This window comes from Ranitomeya imitator, chromosome 4 (genome assembly GCF_032444005.1).
Source record: "Ranitomeya imitator isolate aRanImi1 chromosome 4, aRanImi1.pri, whole genome shotgun sequence".
NCBI classification, from domain to species: Eukaryota; Metazoa; Chordata; class Amphibia; order Anura; family Dendrobatidae; genus Ranitomeya; species Ranitomeya imitator.
In genome coordinates this window covers 227,989,568-228,006,277 of record NC_091285.1, presented here as the reverse complement: position 1 = coordinate 228,006,277, position 16,710 = coordinate 227,989,568, and the positions used below count along the sequence as shown (strand labels likewise).

Genomic DNA, 16,710 nt, shown 5'->3' with positions numbered 1-16,710 from the left:
CCTAAACAGTGGAAACCCCCCAATTATAACTGAAACCCTAATCCAAACACACCCCTAACCCTAATCCCAACGGTAACCCTAACCACACCTCTAACCCTGACACACCCCTAACCCTAATCCCAACCCTATTCCCAACCGTAAATGTAATCCTAACCCTAACTTTAGCCCCAACCCTAACCCTAACTTTTGCCCCAACCCTAACTGTAGCCCTAACCCTAGCCCCAACCCTAACCTTAGCCCTAACCCTAGCCCCAACCCTAGCCCCAACCCTAGCCCTAACCCTAGCCCTAACCCTAGCCCTAACCCTAGCCCTAACCCTAACCCTAGCCCTAACCCTAATGGGAAAATGGAAATAAATACATTTTTTTATTTTTTAAATTTTTCCCTAACTAAGGGGGTGATGAAGGGGGGTTTGATTTACTTTTATAGCAGGTTTTTTAGCGGATTTTTATGATTGGCAGCCGTCACACACTGAAAGACGCTTTTTATTGCAAAAAAAATTTTTTGCGTTACCACATTTTGAGAGCTATAATTTTTCCATATTTTGGTCCACAGAGTCATGTGAGGTCTTGTTTTTTGCGGGACGAGTTGACGTTTTTATAGGTAACATTTTCGGGCACGTGACATTTTTTGATCGCTTTTTATTCCGATTTTTGTGAGGCAGAATGACCAAAAACCAGCTATTCATAAATTTTATTTTGGGGGAGGCGTTTATACCGTTCCGCGTTTGGTAAAATTGATAAAGCAGTTTTATTCTTCGGGTCAGTACGTTTACAGCGATACCTCATTTATATCTTTTTTTATGTTTTGGCGCTTTTATATGATAAAAACGATTTATATATAAAATAATTATTTTTGTATCGCTTTATTCTGAGGACTATAACTTTTTTATTTTTTTGCTGATGCTGTATGGCGGCTCATTTTTTGCGGGACAAGATGACATTTTCAGCGGTACCATGGTTATTTATATCCGTCTTTTTGATCGCGTGTTATTCCACTTTTTGTTCGGCGGTATGATAGGTCTCAGGTCTCAGTGAAGCCCGAAGGGAGCCCCTCCCTGTGCGATGCTTCCCTATACCGCTAACACACCGCGATCATGTTTGATCGCGGTGTGCCGGGGGCGGTCCGTGACCGCTCCTTGCACATAGTGTCGGATGTCAGCTGCGATAGGCAGCTGACACCCGGCCGTGATCGGCTGTGCTCCCCCCGTGAGCGCGGCCGATCGCTATGACGTACTATCCCGTCGAGGGTCAGATAGGCCCAGGTCACCTCGACGGGATAGTACGTCAAAGGTCAGAAAGGGGTTAACCTTTCCTTGTAGGACACACTTTACCGTCCGCTCACCATCCTGGTAGCTATTCTCTGAACTTGCTCCAATTTTTCAATGTATAGGGTGGGCCATTTATATGGATACACCTAAATAAAATAGGAATGGTTGGTGATATCAACTTCCTGTTTGTGGCACATTAGTATATGGGTGGTGACCATGGCGGCCATTTTGAAGTTGGCCATTTTGGATCCAACCTGATTTTTTTCCAATGGTAAGAGGGTCATGTGACACATCAAACATATTGAGAATTTCACAAGAAAAACAATGGTGTGCTTGGTTTTAATGTAACTTTATTCTTTCATTAGTTATTTACAAGTTTATGACCACTTATAAAATGTTTTCAAAGTGCTGCCCATTGTGTTGGATTGTCAATGCAATCCTCTTCTCCCACTCTTGACACACTGATAGCAACACCGCAGAAATGCTGGCACAGGATTCCAGTATCCGTTGTTTCAGATACTGCACATCTCGTATCTTCCCAACATAGACCATTGCCTTCAGATGACCCCAAAGATAAAAGTCTAAGGGGATCAGATCGGGAGACCTCGGTGGCCTTTCATCTGGCCCATGAAGACCAATCCACTTTCCAGGAAACTGTTCATTTAGGAATACTCGGACCTGACACCCATAATGTGGTGGTGCACCATCTTGCTGGAAAAACTCAGGGAATGTTCCATCTTCTTTACATTAAGAGGGCAACACATCATCATGTAGCAATTTCAGATATCCAGTGGCATTGAGGTTTCCATTGATGAAGAATGGCCCCACTATCTTTGTACCCCATATACCACACCATACCATCAATTTTTGTGTTCCAACATTCTTGGAGGGATCTATCCACTGTGGTTTAGTGTCAGACCAATAGCGGTGGTTTTGTTTGTTAACTTCAGCATTCACAAAAAAGTTTGCCTCATCACTGAAAATAATGTTCTGTGTAAACTGAGGGTCCTGTTCCAATTTTGTTTTGCCCTTCTTCAAATTCAGCGCGCCGATCCTCGTTGAGATCCTGCAGCAGCTGGATTTTGTAAGGGTAACATTTGTGCGTAGCTAATATCCACTGAAGGGATGTTCGATTGATGCCACTCTCCAGTGACATGTGAGTGCTACGCTGTGGGCTCTTGCTGATGAAGCTAGGACAGCCACTGATGTTTCTACATTAGTGACAGTTTTCTTGCGTCCACATTTTAGCAACTTCAACACTGAACCTGGTTCATGAAATTTGGCAAGCGGTTTGCTAACTGTAGCATGGGAGGTCTTGTAGGGTGTCTTGCATTGAAATCTGCTACAATCACCCGGATACTGCGTTCACCAGACATCCACACAATTTCTATTCGCTCCTCACGTGTTAACCTCTGCCACATGTCAATGGCTGTAAACAAAAAGAAACTTGTAAATAACTCATGAAAGAATAAACTTGCGTTAAAACTAAGCATACCATTGTTTTTCTTGTGAAATTCTCAATAAGATTGATGTGTCACATGACCCTCTTCCCATTGAAAAAAATAAAGTTGGATCCAAAATGACCGACTTCAAAATGGCCGCCATTGTCACCACCCATCTTGAAAAGTTTTCCCCGTGCCATATACTAATGTGCCACAAACAAGAAGTTGATGTCACCATTCCCATTTTATTTAGGTGTATCCATATAAATGGCCCACCCTGTATTTTATACAATGTGTTGCCCAGAACTGGACACAGTACTCCAGATGAGGAATGATCAATACACACTATGTGTGTGTGCGTGTGTATAATTATTCAATTATATATTAATGTTTTGTCAGTTGTAGACATGGATGGATCAATTTCACAACCTCATATTTTATTACTTGGACACGGGATTATTTCCCTCAGACACTTTTGACTAATGGGATATTAAAAATTATGAAGTTGTTGAATTCATCTTAGACTTTATTCATGCAGTGCTTACTAATGACCTTGAAATAACCCCTTGATACCTGCTAAGGCATTAACTGTAAAATTTTCCGATCGACTATCTACTTTCATCTGCAGCCAGCGATAACACCATCAAACCCAAGAACTAAGAGTTTGTGTTTTACAAATGAAACCCAAGGATCAGTGCTTTTGCTCCTAGGGGAACGACTTTTTCACTCAGCCATGATTAATGCATACTCTTAAGTGCCTAAATATTCACTAGGAAGTTTTCACTAAATGAAATATTGACTCAGGCATTCAACATGTGAGAAACAGCTGGAAAAAACTACTGTTGTGGTCCCCTAACTCCCAGATATATTTCTAAACACATTTATCAACTTGATTTGGCACCTATTTTATTTAGAACTACTCAACACTGGTTTGTACAGTCTTTTTCTCTGTGGATAGATTGGCCTCACTCATCAACATCTTCTTTAAGTAAAATTTGATTTAATTTAATTCTTCTTTCATTCTTATATGCTTAATGAGCCTGATTATATAAATCTGTTTGATCATTTTACAAGTATAAAATCCTGCTCTGCTGATAAAACTAGTTATGATAATATTCCCTTGATACAAAAATAGGAAAAACTGATGAGGGACTGTTGTTTTTTGACACATTTCAGATAGATTAAAGGGAACCTGTCACCCCCAAAATGGAAGGTGAGCTAAGCCCACTGGCATCAGGGGCTTATCTACAGCATTCTGTAATGCTGTAGATAAGCCCCTGATGTATCCTGAAAGATGAGAAAAAGAGGTTAGATTATAAACACCTGGGGGGCGGTCCGATCCGATGGGCGTCATGGTCCGGTCTGGGGCCTCCCTTCTTCATACAATAACGTCCTCTTGTCTTCACGCTGTGGCTCCGGCGCAGGCATACTTTGGCTGCCCTGTTGAGGGCAGAGCAAAGTACTGCAGTGCGCAGGTGCCTGGACTCTCTGACCATTCCCGGCTCCGACGTAGGCGTACTTTGTCTGCCCTGCTGTAGATAAGCCCCTGTGTCAGTGGGCTTAGCTCACCTTCGATCTTGGGGGTGACAGGTTCCCTTTAAAAGTTATACTTGCATTTGAAAAAGTTATGGAAAAAGATATAAAAGAAAATCCTTGTATTTTTCATACTGAAGTACCGTATATCTGTTTATTGATAGTTTGTCTGATAACCAAGTTGTGTTTCAAAGCTCTTTAATTCCTTCATAAAATATTAGACAAGTGTCATGATCGGGAAGTACATCCCACAACTTTCTGTACACATGCGTCATGACGATCGAAAAATGACGATTAAAAAATAATTAACATAGGAAGCTAATTGTGAATGAAATCTGGGCTTCTGTATTGGCCAGGATTGCAGATAACTCTCTTCTCCACCTTTACTTATACCTTTTAGGTGCCACTGTCCATGCTGATTGCAGCATCTAAGTGGTTTATAGAGGGAATTTGCTTAGCTTTGTGAGCTGTAATTAAGTTGTTGCCTTGTGAAGTCCCTAGTGGACCCAAGAAAAAAATAAGTAAAGATATATTAGATACAAGGCTAAAAATGTTTAAAGGGAATCTGTCACCACGTTTTTGCATTCTCATCTGAAAGCATAAAGTAAATGCAGAGACTCTGATTTCAATTATGTGTTTACTGCATGCAGCAGTTGTGACGCAGAGTTTTCAGATGTAGCTTGTAGCAAAACTCACAAAGCAAACCCTACCTATTTCACAGCTTTTTGTGTACCTAGTCTATTGACTGTAAGCTGCTTATCAGAGGAGGGGGCGTGGTCAGGACTCTTGGCATGAGGGAGCTAGTCTGACCAGTCATAGTCTGCTGGTAATAAAACTTTCATTGCATGGAAACAACAGAACACAACCTAATAAGTAAGATATCGCTGAAATCAGTGCCTTAGCCCCCTATCTCATGCTGCCCTCAGATTACATAGCAAAAACCTGGTGATTGATTTCCTTTCGGAAAACAACCAAAAATGTTTACTGCTTTATTAAGTAAAATAAAAGCTACTGCACATGCTCTTGTATCAACCTGAATCATAAACTTATCACATTATTTAACCAATACAGTAAACCTGTAATTGATTTCTTTGCTGATCTTTCTCCAAAAAAAGAGATTTAAAAAATACAAAAAAGTCTTATGAACCCCTGAATTGTACCAAAACCTCAAACCCATCTCTTAATAAGAAAGTGCTCCCAGTGCTTTGTGGATGAAAAAGAAAACTGCTATGCAGAGTTCATACTCCACATTGCAAAGCTGAAATAGTTAAAGCTTTTAACTATTTCCCCTTGAAATGGTTTAGTTATAAATTGTTGAAAATTACAACCTATTTTGTAATAAAAGCTCGTACAGCAATGTTGATTTAAAAAAAAAAAAAAAGTTATGGTTCTCCTAAGGGGACAATGAAAAAACTGAATAGTGTGCCATGTCGTAAAGGCCAAAATCGGCTGCGGTGGTAAGAGGAAAAAGTTTAGATTGTAAGCTTGCGAGCAGGGACCTCACCCCTAATGTCACTGTTTAAATTGTCTTAACTTGTACTGAATTTATTGTCTGTACATGTCCCCGCTTAATTGTAAAGTGCTGCGGAACACGTTGGCGCTATATAAATAAAAATTATTATTATTATAACATTGAACCACATGGTAGTCACCTTTCTAGGTTCCTCAACTAAGAATGAAGACATTTCGAGCATATGTGGAAGCCTTTCATCATGTAGGAAAACCAGTGCAGACTAAGGAGCAGTTCTCAGGACCAAAGAAATCAAGTGTCTGTTAGCTCAGAAAATAAATTAAGTAATTATATTTGGTGCAATAAACCAAAATTCATCAGTTTCCAATATTGTGGGAGCATTTTCAGATACATGACTCTAGCTCCGTGTTTTCCAAACTCCAGTCCTCACGGCCCCCAACAGATCATGTTTTCAGGATGTCCATAGTATTGTACAGGTGATGGAATTATTATCAAGGCATCAGAAACTCGCAGGTTCTCACCTGTACAACACTAAGGAAATCCTGAAAACATGCTGTGTTAGTGGCCTTGAGGACGGGGTTTGGGAAAAGCTGCTCTAGCGGAAGATTGTGACATATCTTTCTATATGGGAATATGCAGCAGATGGCACTTTCAGTGTACTGCTTGACTTTGGACTGGTTTTCCTGTGTTTTTTTTTTTATTGTCACAGTAAACTAGAATTAAAAGTACGTTATTAATGAATATGTATTTTGAAATCTGAAACTTGAAGAGCGTCATTGTGTTTTGTCTTATTTATGTTAGTTTCACTTTACAAAAAACGTTACCTGCGTTGAGACTCCTGAATGACGATGAAATAAAGTCTGGAGATAACAGAAGCCCCAAGGCACCTTCAGGAAGCTTCTTGGCACTATGTCAACACCAAATTTCCAATATTGGTAAACTCTGGCAAGCAGTAAATGGTGAGGAGAGGTATGTAGTAAGAGCTTAAGGAAAAATATTAGTGCTCTTTCATGCGTATCCATCGTCTTTAAACATTTTGGTCTTCTTTTTTTGCAGGCCATCATACTCTTTAGACAAACTGGAAATATACTGTAGCTCACTAAAAGAAATATTACAATTCAGTAATGTATATAGATATGCACACGAGTATGGCGATACAGACATTGCTGAAAGAGAAGATGCAGAGATACTTAGAGACCATGCACGTCAACTAGAACTTGAGAGAAGGCAGCTTAGTAGTCCTATTATTAATGGTCTTCCCGAAGATAAAAATAAAGACACAAGGCAGATCATCTTCCAACAAGCTCAGTGTGTGCATGAGCGCTCCTCCACGAAAGCCAACAGTAGAGTAGGCATGAGAAATCCACCTCGGCAATCAGACATGTCAACTAAAAAAGTACATTCTAGAGAAGCGTAAGTAGCACATCTTTCATCTTACAACGTCCTCCTTCTCCACCGCTGCAGTGTTTAATACTCTTCACTATATCTTCATAAATGAATACTGGAGAAAGATTAATTATCTTTCATAAATTCCACCATTATGTAACATTTCCAAATTATAAGCATTGTTTGACTCATTTTAAAATATTGTTGTTTGATTTGACCAAAATAGACTCTCAGTTTAACAGCATATCAAGAAAATGGTGTAGAGGGGTCCGAACCTGTATGATGGCAGTCCACATACTGCGTGAAAGGTCACCATCATTCCTTCAACTATGAGCTCTCTCACATGGCAAACTAATTTAATGCAGGATCTACTCGTGGAATATAAACTATTTTGAAAATACGACCTAGGGGATTTAGCTACCTTATAAATTGCTGTCTTTTCCGAGCCTGGCAAAACGACCAGGGATAAATGCTAATCCAGAAATCCCTCTACAGACAGCATATTTTGAGGGTGTTTACTCCTCTTCTATAGAGCACAGTCTTGGTGGTTGAGCGAGACGCCTGTGAGGCATTGTGGGGAAGAATGATTCTCCTTTACAAGACCATCTGAGTATACCTTCATAGAGACAATGCTTCATGGGAGAAAAGTATGCAAATTAGCTCTCTTGCAGAACATAAGGAACAAAGTAAGCTGTCGGTAAATTAGCTTTTGTGTTGGAATTTACCCTTACTCTGCAGTGATCATTAAAGGGTCTGACATTGACTTATAGGTTCCCTACCTCTCTTAGGTGGTACTTGTGAGATAGTGGAGTTTTTTTCCTATCTTTTTGTTTTGTGTCTACTAGAAAGCTACTCGCATACTTTATACCCAGGGAGCATTGACAAAAACTTTCTACTGAGCTGCTCTCTTTAAGGCTAGTTTCACACTAGCGTTTTGCTGAGCTGCGGAGGGCTGCGAACTTCCTCCGTGAAGTCCTGCCCATGGCCACACCTCTGCCACTCAGCTCCGCCCACGTCTGCTTTAGGCCTGCGTACCTATCTTTAACATTAAGTACGCAGGTCATGCGGATGTATGCGGATGCCTCCGCATGCGTCATTTTGACGATGCGGCGACCCGCGTCGAACGCAGCTGGTTGGAATTTCTTTTTTTCTCTGCATCGTCAAAACGACGCATGCAGAGGCATCTGTATACATCCGCATACCTAATGTTAAAGATAGGTATGCAGGCCGCATGCGGATGTAGGCAGAGATGTGGCCGTGGGCGGGGCTTCACTGAGGAAGTCCGCAGCTCAGCAAAACGCTTGTGTGAAGCTAGCCTAACTTCTTCAACCCCAGGTCATTTTCCATTTTTCCTCCCCTTCTTCCAAGGACCATAACTTTTTTATTTTTGCATCAATATGGCCATATGAAACCATTGATTTTACCATCTACTGTACAGGAAAATGGGAAAAAATTTGCAAGTGCTGTGATTTTTTTTTTTCTTTTTAAAGTGCAATTCCACAATTTGTTTTTTGCATTTTTATTTACAATGTTCACTATGTGGTAAAATTGACCTGGCATTATATTCTCCAGATCAGCAGAAATACGCAGATACCAAACTTGAATTTATTTTTTTTTATTATTCAAGTGGTGATAAAAAAATTTCTAAATTTATATGAAAAAATGTTTTTGCCTTTGTCATTGTTTTCCAAGACCCGTAATATTTAAATTTTTCGGAATCTTGGGCTGGTTGAGGTCTCTTTATGCTTTTTTTTATCAAACTATGTGAACTAGTGATGTTTTCTCATTTTAACTAAATGTGTCTATTGAGCGTGTCCATTGTGACCGGTATCTAATTATGCATTTATACACGTATGGACAATGATTTGTATGCTGTGAGTAGGGCTCTTTCTGCTTTATCACAACTGGGTTTGGTTATTTGACCCATTTTTTTTTGCTGTCACCTCATCATTCTTTATGCTATCTTGGCTGGTGATGGGTGAGTTTAGTGTAGGGGACAGCAAGGGAAAGTCTACATTGAGCGGGGGTGCCACAATTTGCATTGCTTCTACGGTGCCAACCTCTGCGGCAAGGCAGTAGCAGACAATAGGGCTGCTTAGTGATAAATTATTTTCTTCCCATTAAACCTACATCCCACAATAAGTTGTTTATATCTGGGTCTATATCTCATCTATCCCAAAGATAGGCCATAAATTAAAAAAGTAGTGGTCAAATACTTTAAAATAATGAAAGGACTGTTAAACCATTTCTTTCAATATCAACACCTTTTGAAAATAGTTCATAATATGAAAGCTAACAACTCATTTTTACAGTAAACAGTCATTGATAATTGAAGACCTCCTTTTTTATGTAACAGACAGGCCCTGAAATCTGTACATTGTTTCCTTGTCATTTTTTTGTTTTGTTTAAAGAGTTCTATAGATGACAGTTTGCCATGTAGTAGTAGTTGTATCGTGAATTAGATTACCGGTAGTATTAGAAAGTATATATCTAACAAAATGTTACATAGAGGTTTTGGCCCAATTGGGCAATGCTTCCAGCATTGTGGGTGTCACAGGTGGGATTTCTCTGCATAGGACCCTTGATGAGCAAGAGGACTTTTATTCAACAATTGATCTTTTATATGGCCCCATGTAATACTACATTTCATACAAAACACTACAATTAAAGAAGTTGTCCACTACTTGGACAACTTCTCATACTCTTCGTTTTGCCCCCAAAAATAATAAAGCTTATACTCCCCTCCTGTGCCAGCGCCATTTCCCGTCTCCCGCAGCTCAATCAGCGCTCCCGTCACTGTCCCCGCCTCCTGTTGAATTGAGCAAGAAGAGGAAGTCCGAGATCAACTGCAGCCCTGACTTCCTTTTCATGTTCTATTTGTCCGAAGGCTGGGACAGTGACGCCATCGCTGATTGGGAGCCGATGTCATGTTTCACAACACTGCACTGCACGAGGGCCCCAGGACAGCGCCGGTACAGGAGGCGAGTGTAGGTTTTATTATTTTAGGGGGGCCAAACATTTTGATGAAGAAGGGGTTTTCCTAATAGTGGGTTCATAGATACCAAACATGTCTAGGTTCTCTTTTTATCTAAGTAATTAAGAAAAAAATTCCAAACTTTGTTAAACAAAAATTGTTCCATTTTCCGATAGCCGTAGCGTCTCCATTTTTCGTGATCTCGGGTTGGGTGAGGGCTTATTTTTTGTAAAGTTAATAAAATAGAAATGTAGAGCAGCACAGCTGCAAGACCTGGAGCCGACCGTAGTCTCTATGTGGTGCAAAGGAGAGCCTGACAGCGGATCAGGGGTGCTCGCATGGAAAAAAGTGTTCAACCAAAATAAACAGAAAAAAATGCGGCAGCACTCACCAGTCCTTGAGTGGTATCAATCCTTTATTCAAGCATATAAAACATCATCTTCACGGCTCGGGGGTGTGCAGATGGAACAGGAGTGTGCAGGGGTCGACAACAGCCATTTCGCGCTACCGTTAGCGCGAAACGGCCGTTGTCGACCCCTGCACACTCTTGTTCCATCTGCACACCCCCGAGCCGTGAAGATGATGTTTTATATGCTTGAATAAAGGATTCATACCACTCAAGACTGGTGAGTGCTGCCGCATTTTATATATATGTGTGTGTGTATGTATATTTATATATATATATATATATATATATATATATATATATATATATATATATAATTTTATATTTTTAAAAACATTTTCTTTTTACTTTTGGCATGCTTCAATAGTCTCCTTAGGAGACTAGAGGCTGCCCCAACCCCATCGGGTCTGCTATATAGCCGATTTAGTCACTTGTTATGAGCGCCGACCATTGGCTGGCGCTTACAGCAAGCTGGCACTGACGAGCATAGAGGTCTCCAGGAGACCTCCGGTTGTCATGCCAACACATCGGTAACCCGCGATCACGAGACGAGGGTCACCGGTGTGCGGATTTCCGGTGCGATTTCCGGAAGTGCTAACTGGCTAATAGCCGCGGGTGGAACGCAATTCCACCTGCGGCTATTGTGGGCACATGTCAGCTGTTCAAAACAGCTGACATGTCTCCATAAAGATAACGGCTCACCGCCAGAGTTCAACATCGGCATACTATTGCGCCCGATGTCGGAACGGGGTTAAATGGACAGCAGCATTATAGTGGTTAATAGCAGCAGTTGGAGCTTAGCTCTGGCCACTGCTGTTAAATACATCTACTGCATGTAGAGAGAGCTGAGCTCCAAAGCCCCTTTCACATGGGCACCCCATCAGTACCTATATGTAATTTTGCATTAAGATGTTAATACTACTATTTTTTTCTCCCTGCATTTTTTCAATGATAACGATCTTATTTCTGTAGTTTGATAAGCTGAAAATAGCAATAAGATGTGTCTATTTAAAGAGGTTTTCTGGGATCACAATATTAATAGCCTATACTTAGTGAATGGAACAATATTGCATTATCCAGCACAATTGCTACTAGCCCTGTAGCCACATCATACATCTGATCACCTGCAGTAACAAGAGTCAGACACCCACTGATCTAATATTGATAGCCTATCCTAAGGATCCAGTAAAACCATTTCTTACACTTTTGACTCCCAAATTAGAAAAAAAAATGTTAATTAAATATATTCTGTATTGAATGTTTTCTGAATTCATATTCATGACCTGTCTTTTTACACAAGTGCTGCAGTTCGTATCCAGTCTCACTGGCGAGGGTATGTAATCCGGAGAGATATCCATTATTATACAAAGCTTCACGAGGCTGCCTCTGTTATACAGACTGCATGGCATCATTATTACAACAGAAAAAAATCATTGCATAAGAAATGTGCAAATTCCAAGACGTCAGAGGTCAAACAACAGGCTGCCACAGTAATACAGGTAAATTTAATATAATAAATATATTTTACAATAAAACATAATAGGTAATATACCGTAATATAAAATATTTAAAGGGTGGTCCGGCACCAAAAATGTTCTTTCTTTTTAGTGTTTTTTGCTTCTGCTTCAGTGACCATAAATGAAAAGGGGGATGGTTGCATCTCTGTTAACTTTCCTTTTTCATTTTAAGTTAGAAATTTTTTTTTCAACTTGCAACATTCCTTTAATATGGAAGTTTATATTACTAATAGTTTTATGTAATGCTAGCAGGACTTTTTCAGATATTTTGTTGTTTGAGCCCCCTGGCAGTTGATCATACCTCATCATGTTTATGTGCTGGCACTGAAGATGTAGTACTACAGTATAAGATGCTGGTGTTCAACATTATCAAGGATACCATAAGCAAAAAATTAAAATAAATGGCCTCCCATCTATGAACTAGAGCCATAAGCCGCCTGGTAAGAGCAGTTCCAGTTATAGTGAACTTGACCTGTCCATGTGTTACCTTTATCTGAATGGTTTCCCTGAAATACTACAATTTATGTATTTAATCAAGCTGCTACTTGTGTTGTAAAATAAAAAATGTAGGCTACTGGGCTGACCTCTAGAATTAGATCATTCGGTTGACAAGGCGTTATGGTTAGTGCTAACAGAAGGAATGATGTCAAGTTCTTTCTGTCAAGCCATGTTCAGAACTCCTGTAAACTGTAAATGAGGTACTCCCCTTCTTGTTCTTTCTTTTGTGGCCAACTTGTCATGCCCAACAGGGACCTCCGATCTACCAGTAGGTAGACCCATCAGACATTTATATGGTCACAATACCCTGTTCGTATATCTATTTAACCCCTGATAATTTATGTAAGCTAAAGAGTTTAAAATCTGTTCTTTTCCCTTTTTATTTGTATCACTTTTTTCATATCTGAACCTTTTTAACCTACCTACAGACTTAATTGACCGTCTTGAACTAAGAGATAGACGAGAACACAGTTGCCCTTTTCTTGGCCGCATATTGACCGCTGGATCATTGCCATTCTTGGGATTTTTTCCGGAATTGTGTTAGATGCTGTGTTTTTATTTCTTTTATGAACACCACAATGGTCCTATTTACAAGGGGCACGTTTCTTTTTTTCACGGTTTATTTTTAAAATATAAAAAGGATGCCTCCAATGTATGCCGAATAGCCGAAATCTGCCCGTAGCTCAGTTCTATTAATAGCCAGACACTCTAACCCTACCAGTTTTAGACAAGAGGTTGTTTGAGTCGCACTAATTTGGATGTTAAAGGTTGCAAGTACACACTTTGCTTTCTCTTTGTATCATCTTTTCCCCGAGGCTCTAAAACACCCTAAAGGAATTGTCAAATTATTAATTAGTTGACCCAAGCTGCATGTAGCGAGGGGAGTTCAAGAATTCCTTTCGGCTTACTTGAAGAGACCCTCTTGGGTATTCTTAGCCTCAGACACATGCAGGCATTTAATTTGTCTTGTAGTTTTAGATGTCACATAAAGTTCAGAAAACAGATCATTGAGCTATTAAACAAAGCTCCGAAATGTTTTATCTGCCTAATGGGATGACATTGTGAATCTGTATTTGCAGATGATCTACGATCCTTTTATGACATCTGTTGATTTTTTTTTTTTCAGGCAGCTTGGAAAGGATTCTTTTTCCGAAAAAAATTAGCTGCTGCTTTTGCTGGTATTGATAGAGAAGAGTTGGAAGACGACTTTGAAGAAGTGAATTTGGATGAGTTTACATTTGATGAAGTAAGGAATGTCAAGTAATCAAAATAGATGTTTGTCCTAAATATGTATTTTTAAAAACATCTAGCATGATTATATATTAATTGTGACATCAGTGTTTTAATAAATTTACCTCTTGCTTAATAACCTCTAAACAGGGACGGACTGGGCCTGAAATTCAGCCGTGGCATTTGAAATCACACAGGCCCATTCTGTCGCCGCCCCTGAGCACAAGGTGGGGATATATTACTGATATTATCCCGCCTGGAGGAAACCAAGATACACTCCAAAACCAATATTTCTAATAATACCAATAATATTGCTATATAAGATTAAATAATTATAATAAACAGACAGATAAATAGACAAATACCAACAAACCATAACCAAATGTTATCAGCATCTAAAATATTAATAATATCACCATACTGATCGTTAAAAGGGCTGAGGTTAATAAAGTCTGTGTAACTTTAGACTTCTCTGTGAGGATTCTCCTGTGCCAGCATTGGAAGCAGCCGTCTTGTGACCACAAAGAATGCAATTTTCACACCTCCGGCCACATTCCGACTAATTGTACTCTGCTTTGCTAATTTCTCTTTTATTGAGCGATGTCGCGCACGTCTAGTTAGCATGTGACTGCATATATGCAAATCTCATACTTGCGGTAACATGATCAGGGGCTTAACAACAGTAGGTGCAAGTGTTGCAATCGCACCCGGGCCCCGGAGCCTAGGGCGCCCCAAAAGTCTCTTAGGCCTGTATAACAAAACAGTGCTATTAAAGGGAATCTGTCACCCCATTTTTTGCCTATAACCTAAGGCCACCGCCATCAGGGGCTTATCTACAGCATTCTGTAATGCTGTAGATAAGCCCCCAATGTATCCTGAAAGATAAGAAAAACAAGTTAAGGTACCTTCACACTGAACAACTTAACAACGATAACGACAGCGATCCGTGACGTTGCAGCGTCCTGGATAGCGATATCGTTGTGTTTGACACGCAGCAGCGATCTGGATCCTGCTGTGACATCGCTGGTCGGAGCTAGAAGGCCAGAACCTTATTTCGTCGCTGGATCACCCGCTGTCATCGCTGAATCGGCGTGTGTGACGCCGATCCAGCGATGTCTTCACTGGTAACCAGGGTAAACATTGGGTTACTAAGCGCAGGGCCGCGCTTAGTAACCCGATATTTACCCTGGTTACCATTGTAAATGTAAAAAAAAACAAACACTACATACTTACATTCCGGTGTCTGTCGCGTCCCTCGCCGTCAGCTTCCCGCACTGACTGTGAGCGCCGGCCGTAAAGCACAGCGGTGACGTCACCGCTGTGCTCTGCTTTACGGCCGGCCCTCGCTGTCTGTGTGACATTTCTCCAGCGACCACACAACGACTAAACAGCGACGCTGCAGGGATCGGCATCGTTGTCTATATCGCTGCAGCGTCGCTTAATGTTACGGTACCTTTAGATTATAGTCACCCAGGGGCAGTCCCGCTGCAGTCCGGTCCAACTTCCAACGCCGGCACTGGAGAATCCTCATAACGCGCAATGTTCTGTGAGGATTCAGAAGTCCGCAGTCACATAGAGTCACTGCAGACTTTAACTTCAAGCTTGGACAAATACTTTAGCCAAAAACACTGTACTGAGACTGATATTACCACCATACAGTGACCATATAATGGTGATATCAGTTTTACACTAGGGTTTTACAGATCAAACTTGAGCATATTGTAAGGTTCTCATCAGTGACGTTCTCGCTGATTGTTCTCATTCATTTTCCTTTTCCCTTTGCATTCGGTCCAGATCACCATGACTTCTTCCAACCATAACTTGTCCCTGCAAAATGTAACACACAGACATCTTCACTTTACTGAATTTCCAGGAACCTCCTTGCAAACCACAGCTTGTGATGCCTTATAATAATTCCCTCGTGCCTCCTTTAATAATGCTCTCCCTGGACCCCTTATAATAATGACCCTGTACCTCCTTATAATGATAAAAATATCCCCTGTGCTTTCTTATAATAATAATAATGCCTTTTTGCTTCCACCTTTATCATAACTATCCCTCCATTGTTTCTCCTTATAATAATGACCCTCAGTGCCTCTTTATTTTAATAATGCTCCTGAGCAGGGGCATACATAGAAATAACAGGCACCCCAACAAAAAGTCCTATCACGTCACAGTCAAAGAGCATATCTCCCAACATTTTGAGAAATGGAGAAGGAAATACATTGCATCACTTAGTCAGTTATTTTGCTCCTACTGAAGCTCTTTAGTGGTCTCACTCACTATGATACCTCTTTCATGACCCCTGTAGACTATTACAGTATGTCCCCAGAAAGTATGTTGACCCCACACAGTGTGATTGCCCCACAAACCTTACACAAAGTATGATGCCCCACAGCACCCCACCCAGTAAGATTGTCACCACAGCCTCCCATACAGTATGGTATCCACCACAGCCCCACTATACAGTATGAGAGGCTCTACAGACCCCCACACAGTATGATGTTCACCTCAGGCCCCTAAATAAATTGTGATGTCCACCATAACCCACTGTACACTATGAGGACCCCACAGCCCCCATATAGTGTGATGTCCCCCATAACTATCCCATACAGTATGATGGTCGTCACAGCCCCCAACATAATATAATGTACCAATAGACCTCCAGACAGTATACTGTCCACCACAACCACGCCATACAGTATGATGTCCACCACAGCCACCCTACACAGTAAGATGGTCCTCCCACAGCCACCCCACACAGTATGATAGAACCACCATACACTATGAAGATCCCCCATAACCCCCAATACTGTATGATGGTCAAACCACAGACCCTACATAGTATGATGGGCCACCCCACAGCCCCTCATATAGTATGATGGTCCTTCCAACAGCCCCCTATATAATATGATGGTTCCCCCAAGGCCCCCTCATATAACATGATGGCGCACCTCATAGCACCTTATATATTAGGATGATA

The 16,710-nt window shown here is 40.8% G+C and overlaps 1 protein-coding gene across 1 annotated transcript in view; it reads left to right on the top strand.

Annotated features, from left to right (window-relative positions):
* Positions 1 to 16,710, top strand: part of LRRIQ1 (leucine rich repeats and IQ motif containing 1) — a 269,506-nt gene that overhangs the window by 133,897 nt on the left and 118,899 nt on the right. The window contains exons 14-17 of the mRNA XM_069764400.1: positions 6,518 to 6,685; positions 6,773 to 7,129; positions 11,783 to 11,981; positions 13,624 to 13,743. Coding sequence (XP_069620501.1) covers positions 6,518 to 6,685; positions 6,773 to 7,129; positions 11,783 to 11,981; positions 13,624 to 13,743 — 844 coding nt within the window. The remainder of the gene's footprint in view (positions 1 to 6,517; positions 6,686 to 6,772; positions 7,130 to 11,782; positions 11,982 to 13,623; positions 13,744 to 16,710) is intronic.